This window comes from Pyxicephalus adspersus, unplaced genomic scaffold (assembly GCF_032062135.1).
Source record: "Pyxicephalus adspersus unplaced genomic scaffold, UCB_Pads_2.0 Sca3, whole genome shotgun sequence".
Classification (NCBI taxonomy): Eukaryota; Metazoa; Chordata; class Amphibia; order Anura; family Pyxicephalidae; genus Pyxicephalus; species Pyxicephalus adspersus.
In genome coordinates this window covers 5,253-21,212 of record NW_027317010.1, presented here as the reverse complement: position 1 = coordinate 21,212, position 15,960 = coordinate 5,253, and the positions used below count along the sequence as shown (strand labels likewise).

The window sequence follows — 15,960 nt, the reverse complement described above, 5'->3', positions numbered from 1 at the left end:
CTGACCCAGCCACTCTCTTCATTCCTCCAATTACCGACTAATGATTCCTCACTCATAACCTCATCACACGCACGGCTCCAAAACTTTTCCAGAGCTGCCCGATTCTTTGGAATGGTCCTCTCATCGTATTCGGCTTGCTATTACGCTCCACTCATTTAAAAGTGCTCTCAAAACACACTTTTTCAGACTTGTCTACCTGTCTTCTTTTTTCTCTTAAAACACTCACCACTAGCCAATACTCCATATCTCCCCTCCTATTGTGTAAGACTTCCCCATCGACTAGATTGTAAGCTCTTCAGGGCAGGGTCCTCTCCATGTGCTACCCCTATGTTTGTACAGAGCTGGGTAATATGTTGGTGCTGTATAAATCATGTTTATTGTTATTGTTAATAATAATAATATTAACCACCTAGCCGTTAAGCCCGACCTTCGTACAGGCAAAAAAAAATGGCTAGGATGGTTAAGACTGTATTTTTGTCACATCCTTACCTCTATGGTCCCGCTGTGCACATCCAGCATCGTTTTCCTATTCCAGCGTCGTTTTCCTATTCCAGGGTCGTTCTCCGTCCATCGTCGCGGGAGGAGAGCGAGGAGAAGAAGAAGCCGACAGCATCGCGGGATCGGGTGAGTATGATTTTTTTTAATTACCGGTATATTTAACGTGTATTCGGTGTATAAGACGCACCCACTTTTCCCCCCCAGTTTTGGGGAAGAAAAAGTGCGTCTTGTAGTCCGAAAAATACGGTATATATATATATACACATACATATATATATTATGAATATTTCTTTGTATTGGATTCAATACAGCTATTCTGTATTCAATACAACACTATTTGAATTTCCTGCCACAAAGTCCCGGCCACGTCGACGCATGTACCAACATCATCAGGAAACCCCATATGACGTCTCTGAACTTCGCGGCTGGAGATTGGAGGAGGCAGACGTGTCCCCAGGACCTGCGGTAACCAGCAGGATGCCGGGGGACAGCAACAGAATAAGGTAAGTGGGTTTTTTTTATGCTTTTATGTACCCCGAGTCTGGCTCGGGATTACCACTTTTTGCATGTAAAAGTGACCCCAAGTCAGGGGCGACCAAGTGGGAGTGGGGGATATGGCGAGGGGGGAGGCATGATACTGCGCACATTTTTAAATTGGCTGCAGGCGTTCAGTATTTTAGCGTGTGTGATTGGGGAGAAACAGCTGGAACAGTGCGCTTCGCTTTTTTGTTATCTGGATACAATTAGAGAAGCACACCGAATGTATGGTGGATTTCTTGGCTACAGTATGACAAGCAGTTTCGCCAAAGAAAAGCGTTGCGGCAGTCGCTTTGGTGGGACCATAAAAATATTGGTTTATGGATGAAATTAATTTCAGGGCCTAGGCCTAACGTCAGGGCAAGGTGGGGCGGCAGTCAGCAGGCACCTGAGTCGCCAGCCGGAAGAAAGAAGGGACTATGTTGGCTCTTCAATGAAGGAGTGTGTAAGTTTGGGGGAGGTTGTAGATTCTGCCACGAGTGTTCTGGGTGCTGAGGCAACCATGGACTCTCATGCTGTTTTAGGGCAGGCGCAGTAAGAGGGGGAGATGGATGTGGAAAAGGGGGTTAAACCGGTGAGGGTCGCAAGGATGCGCCCCTTTTTAGGTAAGTACCCGGATAGGGAGGCTGGGAGGGTGTTGGAAGACAGGTTTAAAGAGGGGTTTTGGCTTCCAGGGCGATGAGGGGAGCGCCGAAGGAGTCTAAGAATCTGAAATCTGCGTTTAGGCACTCAGAGGTGGTAGCGAAAAAACTGGCTAAAGAGGTAAGTCTGAGGTGCTTGAGTGGGTCGTTTCAGTTGCCGCTGATAGCCGGTTTGGTTGAGTCGCAGTTGGGGCTTGTGCCTAAGAAGGAGGCAGGTAAATTTAGGTTGATACATCATTTGTCCTTCCCTCCTGGGGAGTCGGTTAACAATGGTATTGACCCGGAGGTATGTGCTGTGGCTTATACTTCCTTCGACGCGGCAGTTCTGTGGGTTAGTAGGTATGGAAAGGGGGCAATGTTAGCAAAGGCAGACATTGAGGCCACCGTTTGGTTGCCACCAGTTCATCCAAAGTGATTGCGGTTGTTGGGCTGCAAGTGGGAAGGAGAGTATTTTGTGGACCGTTGCCTGCCTATGGGGTGTTCATTCTCTTGTGCTCTGTTCAAAAAGTTTAGCACCTTTTTGGAGTGGGTGGTGTGGATGGTGGCGGAGGTGGAATCGATCATTCACTATTTGGATGACTTTTTGTTGATAGGCCCGTCTGGTAGTTCGGTTTGTTGGGTGTTGTTGGCAACACGTGGCGGAGAGGTTTGAGGTGCCATTGGTGGCGGAAAAAAAGGAAGGACCTGTGACGGTGTTAACTTTTCTGGGAATCAAGCAGGACACGGTAGCCATGGAAAACCATCTGCCTCAAGACAAATTCATAGCGTTAAGGGCAGAAGTACAGATGGCAGGGGGGAGGCGCAAGATGGGCTTGCAGGAAGTGCAATATCTGTTAGGAAAGCCCAATTTTGCATGCAAGGTGATAAGGATAATAATGGTTTTTTTTGTAGGCGCCTGGCAGCGGCTACAGTGGGGGTGAAGGCACCATCGCATTTTTTGCGTCTGTCAAAAGAGATGCAAGCTGATTTGATAATCTGGCAATGGTTTTTGGAGTTCTTTAATGGGACAGCGTTGTGGTTGGAAGGGTCGGTGGATGCTGTGGATCTGGAGCTGTACACTGATAAGGTGGGGGCGGCTGGTTTAGGGGCATATTTTGTAGGCAAATGGTGAGCAAGGGTGTGGCCTAAGGAAGGAGTAGAAGGAGGCCTGGTTAGAAATTTGGTGGTTTTTAGAACTGTTTCCGATCGTTTTGGTAGTGGAATTGTGGGGGGTGGAGTTGGCTAATAAAATGGTTAGGTTTTTAATTGTGACAACCTGGGGGTTGTACAGGCAGTTAACAGGTTTTCAGTGCCAGTGGTGAGATTGATGAGGCATTTGGTCCTGAGATGTATGCAGCACAACATTTTTGTTTTTGCGCGGCACATTCCGGGGTGTGTAATGTCACATGTCACTGATGCTTTATCTCGTTTGCAGTGGGACAGGTTTCGCGTGTTGGCACCAGAGGCGGAGAAATGTGGTTATCATTGTCTGGAGAGACTGTGGGGGATTGCGATGGGATTATCAGAAGTTTGCGGTCAGTGAGTGATCGAACTTGGGCAGCGTATTTGGCACTGTGGAGGGAATGGGAAGGATTGTGTGCTCAGTTGGGGGGTTTGGAGGACAGGGGTAACGCAGTACTTGTGCTGTTATACTGGTTGGTTAGAAAATTTACTAGGGGTGTGTCGGTGGCAGCAGTTAGCAGGTTATTGGCCGGTATGGATTTTTGGTTCAAGTGGCAGGGGAGGCGGGATCTTACAAAAGAGTTTGTGTTGCAGCAGGCACTGAAGGGGTACAGGAAAGTCAAGAGGGTGCCCAACAGAAGGAGGCCGGTGACATTTGAGTTGTTGCAGCGGGTGGTAGGGCAACTGGGCAAGGTTTGTGCAAGCAGCTACAAGCAGGTTTTGTTTACAGCGGCATTTAGTATAGCGTTCTCTGGGGCAATGCGTATTGGGGAATTGGTTAGTCCAACAAAGACATGCCCTGGGGGTATTTTAAGGGAAGATTTGGTATGTTTAGGTAATGAGGTCAGTTTGCGGATTAGGCAGTCCAAAACAGATAAGAGGGGTAGGGGTTTCCTGGTTCGGGTGTTTAGACTGTGGGGTTGGTCGGGGGTTTGCTCGGTGGAGGCTGTGGAACATTACTGCAGGTTAAGCTACCAGTAGGGGATCCCCTGTTGATACATGAAGATGGGGCCTTTCTGTCCTGTTTTCAATTTATTGCTGTTTTTAGAAGGTGTTTGGGGCTGTTAGGAGTGGATGTGGAAATTTTTCTTCACATTCATTTCAGATTGGGGCAGCTACAGAGGCCGCCAGATGGGGATTGGGTGAGGAGGCAATTAGACGTATAGGATGGTGGGAATCTAGAAGGTTACAATTGTATACTAGACCTCAATTATGATAAGGTAGGGTGGCTTGTAAGGGTTTTTTCAGTGGGGGTTGACAAAGGATGGGGGGGGCAGATGTTTATTTTGTTTGTCATTTTAGGTTATCAGCACTGCTTGGTGTGGATTATCAAGCACTCTTACGTCTAGTGGGGTGTGAAAAGGGCAGAAGTAGTTAGGACTAGGCTAGGACTAGTTGGAGGGGAGCCAGATCAGTGGAAAAAATAAATAAAGCTAGGGTTAAAGTTAATAAAGAAGTGGGGAGGTTCTTAGCTAAGAATGGTGGCATAGTGGTGCATCACTGAGAATTGGAGGAGGATATTTAGCGGTATCTCAGGAGGGATGGGATTCATTTGAACGCCATTGGAAAAGATTTTTTTTAGTTTAATATGGGTGTCATGTTACACATGCATGGTTTGCCTTTCAATATGTGTGTCCCTTCTCTCTTCCCCTAGCTTCTGCTTAGTCTCTTGTCTCCTCCCCTCTTCTTCATTCTGTCATCTACTCTCATCTCAGTTGCATGCTCCTGTTAGCTGCTCACAGCATGATGTTTTGACCTATCCATCTGTTCATCGGTGTATGATCTGCACAGTTTGGAATAAACTTCTTCCAAATCTACAAGGTGTCCTTTGGATTGAGTCACTGTCAGCCAATTCACCTAAGACTGCAGTTAGAGCCATCTCATCACAACTGTAAGTTTTCAGAGATCACACTGTAGGGTTTAGTCTGAAGAGGCAGAACAGTCAAAAAATCAGTGAAGGGATCTTACAAGATCTGCCAAATATCTTTCAGAGATCCTTGCTAGCTCTGCATGTATAGTGAGATGTATATGGACACTGGAATATAGAAGAATATGTGTACAAGCCTGTATACTTCAGCCAGCAAGTAAACCTCAGCATAAGCTTCATCAGATTTCTGCACAGATTATTGAAGAAACTATTCATGCAACTGTAATATTAGCAGCTCCTATAGACTGTCTGTACTGTCAATGCATTCTGTCTGCAAAGCAATCTAAACTCTGTATTCAATCCAAACTAAGTCTGCAGCAGCCCTTTCTGAACTTCTCTCTGCTCAGTCTCCCACTGGTTGCCTGGGCAACCCTCTCCCTCTGCCAGAAGATTGATACATTTCTATGCAAACACCTGCCTTGTGATTAACCCTCTGCTTATTATCACAATGCACCAGCAAGGCAATGTACAAGCTGAGGAACCTGAAATTCCTACAAATCAGCAGTCAGATCCTCAAAGCCACATAAAACAAAAACGTTCAGTAAAACCAACCTGGAAAGTCCGAGAGAACTATGAGGCTGACAGGGAAGAACTGCTGCAGAACATCAACCACTCATGGTCTAACACTATTGAATGTATGTCAGCTATGTCTCAACCAACTCATAAGGTATTGTACCTAGAGGGCGCTGTTAAGCAATTGAATGCTGCCTATGAGAATTACCAAAGACTGTCTGCTAAATATGCTGGTCTCTTAAAGCGGTATAACAGATATAAGAATTACAGGAACTGAATGAGCTCAATCTTGAAAGAGATGATCTAGTAATACAAACAAGGGCAAAAACAAATGTAAAAATCGCACATCTCCATGAATCCAGATCCCATCTCTCCACAACTTCTAAGCGCTCCACACGATCTTCCAAATCCTTAAGATCAACATCTTCTACTCTCAGGCAACAGCTCATCAAAGCCCGTGCTGATGCAGAGGCTTCTAAAATCCAAGCAGCTTTCGCCCAGAAGAAAGCAGAGATGGAAGCTGAGGCTACACAGATGGAAGCTGAGGCTGCACGGAAGAAGGCAGAGATGGAAGCTGAGGCTGTAAAGAAGAAAGCAAAGATGGAAGCTGAGGCTGCAAAGAAGAAAGCAGAGATGGAAGCTGAGGCTGCAAAGAAGAAAGCAGAGATGGAAGCTGAGGCTGCACAGATGGAAGCTGAGGCTACACAGATGGAAGCTGAGGATGCACGGAAGAAAGCAGAGATGGAAGCTGATGCTGCACAGATGGAAGCTGAGGCTGCACAGAAGAGAGCAGAAATGGAACTTTTTGAAAAACAATGTGAACACGCCAAAGACATGGCAAGACTAAGAGTCTTGCACAGTTTGGAATAAACTTCTTCAAGATCTACAAGGTGTCCTTTGGATTGAGTCACTGTCAGCCAATTCACCTAAGACTGCAGTTACAGCCATCTCATCACAACTGTAAGTTACAGAGATCACACTGTAGGGTTTAGTCTGAAGAGGCAGAACAATGGGTTAATTTATAGTTTATATGGGTATTTAATTGTTAATGTATTTTGTTATGTATTTGTTGTTTATTTTAAGTGTATGTTACAGATATATATGCAGAGATAAATCTATGGAAATTGAAAGTTGTTAATTTATTGTTAAATTGTTATTTTTATTGCAACAAGTTGCAGTGTGTTATTGGGAAAAGTGTAAGAAAGGGGGGGGCAAGTGAAAGGGGGGAGGCCTTTAGGTGTGGGAGGAAGTTTGGGGGCAAAGGTCTGAGCTACCCTAGTATTGGCTTTCAGGACCACTAGCAGCCCTGATATGCATGAATAATGATCAATTAGAAGGAGCATAGGGTAGGATGCACATGTGTAAGGAAGCAGGAATGGATTCTGGATTATCCTGTTAAAATTGCCCTTAGGAATGCTTCCTCCTACCAACAATTCATAAATATACTCAAGGAATGGTGTGAACAAGGCAAGGGGAGAGGTATACATCAGACATATCTGTCATATACAGGAGTACAAGAAGGCAAAAATCATTTAAATGCTACAAGTGCAACAGGCCTGGGCATATTAAAAGATACTGCAGATCTCATAGTGTTCATAAACATCACACTGGAGATATTTCCCAGATGATAGCAGAAAACAATGAGGATAATGAAGCTGAAAGCACAACCCTCACGGTAGACAGTAAAAGAAGATTACAGCCTGGATCAAATATAGCAGCCATGATTCAGCTAGTATGCACTTTGACACAAGCTGCATTGCCATTTTTCCTCTCCAGTTTATTGGGACCGAGTTTTGTCATTTTCCAACATTATCAGTGGTTAATAAACTATAATACCATGATTTAGGACAGTTTTTGTTTGTTTGGTGGAGTACTAATGTCCTTGTGTTCTCTTTCAGGGCCCTTGGAGGAAGCTGTGAAAGTTTCATATGCTAATATTTGTGCTTTTTCACAGGTTATTTGCAGTAGAAGCAGAGTACTGGCTTAATCTTAGTATTAACATGTTTAATTATCATTTAAACCAGAAACCAAATGTTGAATTAATAAAACACTTTTAGAAGTCATCCTTTTGTGATGAATTGTACATTTTTTGGTTATCTCTATGTACTTTTAGGTGTGACATTTTCTTTTCACAAAAGAGCTAAAAGTCCCTGGGAGTCTGTGTGCACACCAGAAAAAGTTTAGTCTTTTTGTCATTGGTTTATTTTTTTGTCTTTTTTAGTGTTTAGTGTTTTTAATAATATTTTTGATTGCCAGAAGAACATTTTTGTTGCAATTTTCTTTCAGTTTTTTATGTCCTGTTTTGTTAAGGACTGTAAGATATAATTTTATTATATATTTTACTTGTTTTTTTATCTCAGCACTTTAACCCTAACAATTCTTCATCAGGACTATTATACTTAGGTTTTATAGTTTGGTACCGGTGTATTATGATACCAAATATCACCATTGTTGGATAGACATTCAACAAGAAAAAACTGTGTTTAATATTGTGTAATTGGAAAACAGCTAATAGAAATGCATGCTTGGAAAATGACCATGAAGTTTAATTAAGTTAGTAAGTAATTAGTAAGGCCACAGCGTAAATTTCTCTCATATTATTATTATTATTATTATTATTATTATTATTAATAAACAGGATTTATATAGCGCCAACATATTACGCAGCGCTGTACATTAAATAGAAACATAGCAGCATACCATCATTCTGATACTGAAATTTGGATTCGGAAAGTTCTTACATTTAAAGCAGTTGGAGCTTCCATTTTGCAATTCATGAATTGTAATTCCCAAATTCAAAATTCCTTGGTGAAAGGGAAGGTTTAAAACACCACCTTGGCACTTTAGACAAAAGAAGTCACATTTTTCATCAAACATTTCTCTCCTCCTGCTTCGTCATTGTCTATATCTGTCTGTCATTTGCAACCCCTATTTAATATACAGCGTAATATGTTGGTGCTATATAAATACTGAATAACAATTATAATAAGAATAACAACAGCAACAACAACATTTCATATCCTTACCTCGAAGTTCAATATTCAGTGTGTGTCCAAATTTATCCAATAGAATCTGCTCCACCAAACGCTCACCTTGCAAATAACAAATAACACATCTGATCACAATTACAAAACAGGCAAATTAGGTAATGGGTAAATCTCAAAATTTTTAACGCACCCTTACACTTTGTTATGAGGACAGTGGCACACACCCAATAAGACTGTGCTGTCCCTGCAATAAATGACTTTGTACCAATGACCATCGTAGGCAAATAGCTAAGTAACCCCTTTACTTTGCAAAGGCAGTCAGTATCCATGTCAGTTCTATCATTGCTAAAAGTAGATAAAGGAAAGTAAAGTTGACCTATTATTCTTTTTATTTTCTTTTAAACTTGATGGCAGAGAAAATCTAGTACAATATAGGATTCGGTAATAAACTTTACCTGTATGATATTTTTTGTGTCCTATCAGTTTCTACTGTCTTTGCTCCTTGCTATGTTTTCATCTATATGATCTAAGATCTAAATACCTTAACAGGAAGTGCTGTTATTGGAATCCTACATGATGCAGTATATGTGTATGTGTAGAATATATATATATTGTTAGAATATATAAACGTGCCCACTTAATCCTTAATGAGAAATTGACAACTCCCCTAAGGAGACATGTGGGAATACAAGACGAAAATAAGGCCAATGTAATTTGCTTCACAGCCCTTGGACAAGTGCCCCCCCAGTGGTGGTTAATTGGGACAAGGTGCTACTACACAGAGATATACACCCTCAAAGCTACACTATTTCCAGGATTCAATGACATATTAAGCTTCCAACCATTTCTATAAAAGTTATCAATATTGTGAACTATGAGAACAGTGTAAATTACCTATACTTTCATGCATTTAGTTGTAGAAACACTTAATATACCATATACACAATATAACACGTGAGATATGGTGGCCTAAGCTGTGATCTGTACTTCATAAACTCACTGTTTATAACAAAAAACAAAAATGTCCCAATCCTAAAATAAACACCTCAGGACAGCAATAAAAAAATCATCCAGTTTAAAGCATATCTCAAATACAATCAGTTAAGCCTCAGTTGAACCTCAACACTGATAATAATGATATACATTGGATAGTTTATTTATATATATATATATATATATATATATATATATTCAGCTCCAAACAAAGCTATCAGCAACCTTTTACTCAGGTCTGAGTTCATTCACACAGACCAACTTTCTGTGTCCCCAGGCAGACCGGGACAAACTGAGTTCCTGGCTCTGTTATAACCCCACCCTCAGTGCTGCTTCATTAATTACCTCGCAGGTCACATATTACACTGTTTTAATATTAAAAAAAAAGTAAAGTAAAAATGTAGAAGCTGTGTGTGAAACTTTAGTACCCCTTTACCACCTCCATGTATTGAACTGATTATTTGATCTTCAGCCAGTGAAACCACCTCCATAAAAACAGAAGTTTTGGATGTTTGCTGGTGTGGAGCATTCAGGTGTTTGTTACCGCACATCAACAATGATCTAAGAGAAGCAATTGTCGCTGTCCATCAGTCTATTTCTAAACAATCTAAAATCCAGCATTCCACAGTAAGGATGAATTTCCACAAGTGAAAAGCACTCAAGACAGTTGTCAATCTTCCCAGGAGAGGACGTCCCAGCAAATTCACCTTAAGGACAGAGCATGCAATGTTCAGAGAAATTGTAAAGCCCTCAATAGCTCCATCTCAGACTCTACAGGTCTCAGTTAGCATGGTACATATAAAAGTTTATGACAATATAATTAGAAAAAATGATTGAAGTATGAAGTAAGTACACATTTTTGGGAAGGGTTAGCAGAAGAAAGCATCCTTTCTCTAAAAAGAACATGGCAGTATGGATTGGATTTGCAAAGTCACATCTCAACAAATAACTAAAGACGTATTGAACAATGTCTTTTGGACAGAAGAGACCAAAGTGGAGATGTTTGGCCATACTGACAGCGTCACATTTATGAAAAACCAAACCCAGCACAAACCCCTCATACCAACTGTTAGCACAATGGTGGAAGGATGATAGTTTGGGCTTGTTTTCCAGTCAGAGGATGTGGAAACCTTGCAAATATTGACTTCATCTATAAATTCTCTGTATCCTGAGGCCAACTGTGTGACAGCATGGCTGGAATTGGGGCATGCTACAGGACAATGATCCCAAGTACCCACCAGTACAAATTTACTCCTTATATGACAATATAGATGGAAGATGGAGGATCCTTAAAAATCAGTTTAGGGAACTAGGTTTCAAGTTGAAGGAAAGGACCTCCAAGGTTATATTCTCTGGAATATTGCCTGTGCTATGTGCAACACAGGAAAGGCAGAGGGAGCTTAGACAGCTAAACGCATGGCTTAAGTCCTGGTGTAGAAGGGAAGGGTTTCGGTTCATAGAGCACTGGGCTGACTTTTCATTGGGGTACAACCTGTATACCAGAGATGGTTTGCACCTAAATGAAAGGGGGTCTGCTGTGCTAGGGGAAAGATTTAGGGGAATGGTGGAGGGATATTTAAACTAGGACAGAGAGGGGTGGGACAGTTAAATAAGGTAGGAAAAGGTCAGACACTAGTGGAGCTTCCCATGTTACAAACAAACATTGGATTGTGCAGTACTAATTGTACTAAAAACCAAAATGATTTGGCAAACAATGATGGTGAAAGCAGCAATGGTATAAGGAGCCTGTTCACCAATGCTAGAAGTCTAACAAACAAGATGGGGGAGTTGGAAGCCTTAATGAGTGAGGAGAATTATGACTTAGTTGAATATATTTATGTGGTTTTGACTATAGGTATGTGACGTTGGACTCTGTTTTAAAATTTACCACACAAGGGAGGTGTTTTAGAAAAAAATATTACTTTACAGTATACCGAATTATTGCATTTTCAGTATTTTCAGATTTATGATTTATTTATGCATTCTTGTTTAAGCTGATTTTTGTGTTTTTTATTTATTTTTATTTAGACATGAACATTTTGATGTTTCTTCCACTTGCCAAAGACCTAGAGCACCATTCAAATCCTGTCCTCACAAAGAACCATTATACGACACCTAGAGGTACATTAGAACAACTGAAGGAGACTAAGCCTTTTCCTCATCTTTTCATGGGACCTACTCTATGATCAACCTAATACTAGTGGACAAAACTACTTCTTCAAAAAGTAAGAAACTCAGAAATCTTGTCTATGACTTGGTTAAACCACACACAGGTCACTCAACTACTGGAGATAACTGATAATAGGAGAACTTTCTAATGTAGGAATACATATTCCTACCTGTTTAAATCCATCTGATACTCAAAAATTATTGATTAATCATCTTTTATGAATCATTTGGTCTGCTACCCTATGGTGCTCTCATAAAGCATTTAAAAAAGGAATTTTGGTTAAACTAAATTCCAAGGGGGAAAAAAAGATCTAGACAATATTATTGTTACAAAATTTAACAACTAGAAATAAGCAAAGAGATGGCTTACTCCTCTAGCATAGCACTGAAATTATTGCAATTTAAAAGAGAACATTGTCTTTTACTGATTGGAGAACTTGAAAGAGCTTTCCAAAAACTTAACTGAAATACTAAAGCAAGTATTAATTTCTAGCTAATAAAAAAAGGAAACAGAACCAATCTAATCTTCCTCTGTATCGTCCACCATTATCCCAGCATAAGATTTGCAATCCCCTGGGCATGGCAGATGCATTCATAAACTACTATAATTCACTATATCTAGCCAATTACCCATATATCTTTCCACCATCTAGTGAATCTATAAATAAGTTCCACCATTCAATTAATCTTCTTAAATTAACCATACACCAACTTAAATCTGACAGTCACCTTTTCACAATTAGGGATATTCAAGAAAGTAATTAGACAGCTGTAATGTACTTACCCTACCCTGTGATCCAGCATCGTTAGGCAGCCTCAGGGGAGCTGCTGAGGCTGCCTAACAATGCTGGTAGCGTGGACGAGGCCACCGCTGTTCTGCCAGCAGCGTGTCTCCCACTCTGGCAGAGGGATCCACTCTGGCCGGATCACTGATCGGCCAAACGGCATCCCTGCGGACGTGTGCAGTACTGTGGATGTGCACAGTACAGTACAGTACAGGGGTTCTGCTGTAAGAGGTGCACGCTACCATGTGCACCTCATGTACCCCCTGGGGGCAGGGCAGTCAGCTGAACACAATTAGTTTCAATCCCATTTGGTTTTGTTCAGCCAATCCAGTAGCACCAGGTGGCACAATGTGACTGGGTATTCTACCCATTTATTCCGGCCCTGTCCATTGCACCCTTGCCCGTGATAGTCTCTGTATAACAGTGTGCCTGGGTACACGCTTGTGTTTAAGTTTTTGGTAAACTTCTGTGTCTCACTTCAACAGCGACCCCACCTGATTCCTGACTCCTGAACTCTACCTACCCTGGCCTTTGGATAGTTCCTGACCTCGCCTTCTGTCTCACCTTCTGTACCACGTTATTCCGGACTGACCTTTTGTGTATGACCCCTGGCCTGTTTTTCGTTTTTTTGCAATAAAGCCCAGGCGCATTACAACAAATACCTTTACATAAAGCACTTGGTATAGATGGATTTACATCAGAATACTTCCAGACATATTCAATTAATTGTACAATAATACTGTATAATCTGGTTCCCTACTCACTGAAATGTTAGAAGCAATTCTAACAACAATTCCCAAGCCAGGTAAACACACAGATAGGCCACAAAATTTGAGATTAATATCTCAATTAAACCTTGATGTAAAAATTTATGCTATAACAATAGCTACACTCTTACATAACATTACTCCTTTTCCATCTAACCAATTTGGATTCGAAAAAAGCTGTCTGGCCTCAGATGAAAGATAAACTTATTACAGCTATCTGTATCCTCTGTGACCTCTTCAGTTTTCTTAATATCAAATGCTAATAATGCCTTTGGCAGTATCACAGATTCCTGCAGTACAAGGGGATCTGTGCCTCCTTCAGTGTCACCCACCTTACACTCCCCTGCTGCCAGCACCAGCTCTGCAAAGGCATCATCTCCTCAGCTCACTTCCTGGTCCAGGTCATGTGACTCCCAGGCAGCCGCTCCACTACCTCACAGGTCCAAAGTGTTTCACAGATGCGCTCCCCCTGCTGGTGGAGGTGTGAACACTTCCATCTCCAGGAACCCCTTTGGTGGTAGGATAGGATGCAGCAGGTTACATGGAAAGGTCACATGTCAGATCACATGTCACATTCCATCCATCACATGACCTGCCCTTAAAAGGAAGTGAATGGCAACAGGAAGTTGCCTGAACAGGGAGTTTCTTTGGCTCTTCTTCCAGGTTCCTGTTTGCTTCTCTTGTTCCTGATTTCTTGTGTATCGACCATAGCTTGACCTTGACTACTCTTGAATTCTGGTTTGCCTGACTACTCTTTGTCCCTCCTTCTGGTACCATGTATCGTCTCTGCCTGTCAGCATTCACCTGCCTCTGCGTGCACGGGGGCCACAAAGGCAGTTGCCTGCAATGCAACACCCTCACCTGTAGAGGCTCTGGTGAAGACTGGGCAGCTGCTTAATCTCTGCACCCGGTGCATGTATCTGCCCACTGAGATGGGCAGACACATGCACCCTCCTGCCTTGCAGCACTGTGACAGTTTGTTCAGGCTATGGACCCCGCTAACGATCAACTTCCTGACTCCATTCAAGGTTTGCTGCAAAGGATACAGCAGCAGGAGTTGTTGCAAAAAAAGCTGTGACTCAAGAACCAGCTTCTGTTCCTGTGACTCCAGAACCGGCTACAGTCCCAGTCTCCATGCCACTCCACTCCATGCTCCAGGTCCCCACTCCTCCTTGCTACTTTGGTGACCCCAAGGGATTTATTAGCCAATGTCAAATCCAGTCTGAGTTGCAACCCTAGAACTTCCCCACAGAACGAAAGAAGGCTGCTGCTTACCCGCTGCTATACTGGGGGTTTGCTGATGTTTTTAGCAAAAAAGACAATCTGGTCTCTGGCTCTTTTCCTCCTCTGGCTAGAGTGTACCCTCTCTACATCCCCAAAATGGCTGTCACGTCAGAATATATTTGGGAGAATTTGGAGAATTTATTTGGAAAACGTCATCCTCAGCGGGTGCTGGGTTCTTCTTTGTGCAAAAGAAAGATGGTTCCCTACGTCCCTGCATCGATTATAGAGGTTTAAATAGGATTACTATCAAGAACAAGTATGGCCAGACTCTTATTTCGGAAATATTACGTACTGATTCTGAGAAACTTTTAGCTGTGGCTACAACAACTAGGGCTAAAACCAATTCAGGGATTTCCTGACTTTGCAAATTAATATCATCGTATCTTTCAAAACTCGTGTGGAGCACGTGTGGAGGCTCCTGAACACCCCAGCAAAACCTCAGGTCTAAAGAGAGCTGAACAAGTTGCGGACACGCTGCTTGGACACTACATACTAGCGGGAGCGCATCTATGGAGCGGTTCCTTGACTGTGCCACTGCTGCTACATAAGGAGTCTCTATGGGGAAGGGGGAGAAACAACACTGCTCTCAAAAGTCTAAGATGACTGTAGACACGTGCCCAGTGCAGGGAACAAATTCAGCAGCAAATTCTCTCTATTGTGAGCCATGCGATCCCTCCAGCATTGCGGACGCAGTAATGGAGTTACTGACACACATTACAAGAGGCCATTGACAAGGTGGTGAGTAAAGGCATAACGATAATACAAGAGCTGGGAGTGCAGGCACGGAGGATTAAAACTGTGAAGGATACAATTGCACACATGGAAGATGATCATATGTCTTCTCAAAACTATTTGCAGCTAAAGGAAGATCATATTGCTTTTTTGCTAGAGAAAGTACATGATCTTGAAAATAGATCGCTTAGAAATAACTTATGTATCATTGGTTTACCAGAGTCACTTAAAGCAGTTCACCTATCCTCTATCTGCTCAGAAGAAATTCCAAAGCTTTTGGGACTAGATTGGAAAGAGCACACAGAGTGGGTCCTCTTAAAAAAAATATAATGTTTCCAAGGCCAGTGATTGCTTGCTATGTGGTATAGTCAGATAAAATAGACTGCCATCCTTCTGGTTGAAAAAGCAGTTACAAATAGAGGGTGCTCACATTTTAATTTTTGCTGATAATTCACCTGGGATCTCTTGCAAAAGAAAAAAGGTAGTGAAACATGTTCCATCCTTAACCGCAACAATATATGTTTTGCATTGGCAAATCTAGCTACGCTATACTTCACTGACCTGCAAGGTCAAAGCAGCAGCTTAACATCAGCTGAAGAAGCTGAAAAGAATGTAAAGGAAATTGACTTTGCTGATAGAGCTGTAAAGAGACTAAATTCTCAAGTGATGCAACTATCAACTAAGACACCAGAAAAAATAGCTAAAGCATCAGTTTTCCTCCCCTCCAGTTTCCAAAATCTCAACAGCCCACTCCTAAAATTCTCAGACCACAAGAGCAAAAGAAAATTAATACAGGTATCAAAAACAAAAGGGACTTTTGAATAAATTGAACTTTCTTTTTATGAATAAGATATGCGAATATTTGGTATATAAAAAAAGATGTTTGCTGGGGGTGTGTATGGCTTATGTTCCAGGCAGCTCAGGGATAGAACAACATGTCTCATGGGGAAAATAGGAGGAGGGTCA

At 42.0% G+C, this 15,960-nt stretch overlaps 1 protein-coding gene across 1 annotated transcript in view; it reads right to left on the bottom strand.

Annotated features, from left to right (window-relative positions):
* LOC140344772 (NACHT, LRR and PYD domains-containing protein 12-like) overlaps nucleotides 1-15,960 on the bottom strand; it is an 84,752-nt gene that overhangs the window by 64,035 nt on the left and 4,757 nt on the right. Inside the window, exon 2 of the mRNA XM_072431977.1 lies at nucleotides 8,304-8,369. Within this exon, the coding sequence (XP_072288078.1) occupies nucleotides 8,304-8,369 (66 nt within the window). The remainder of the gene's footprint in view (nucleotides 1-8,303; nucleotides 8,370-15,960) is intronic.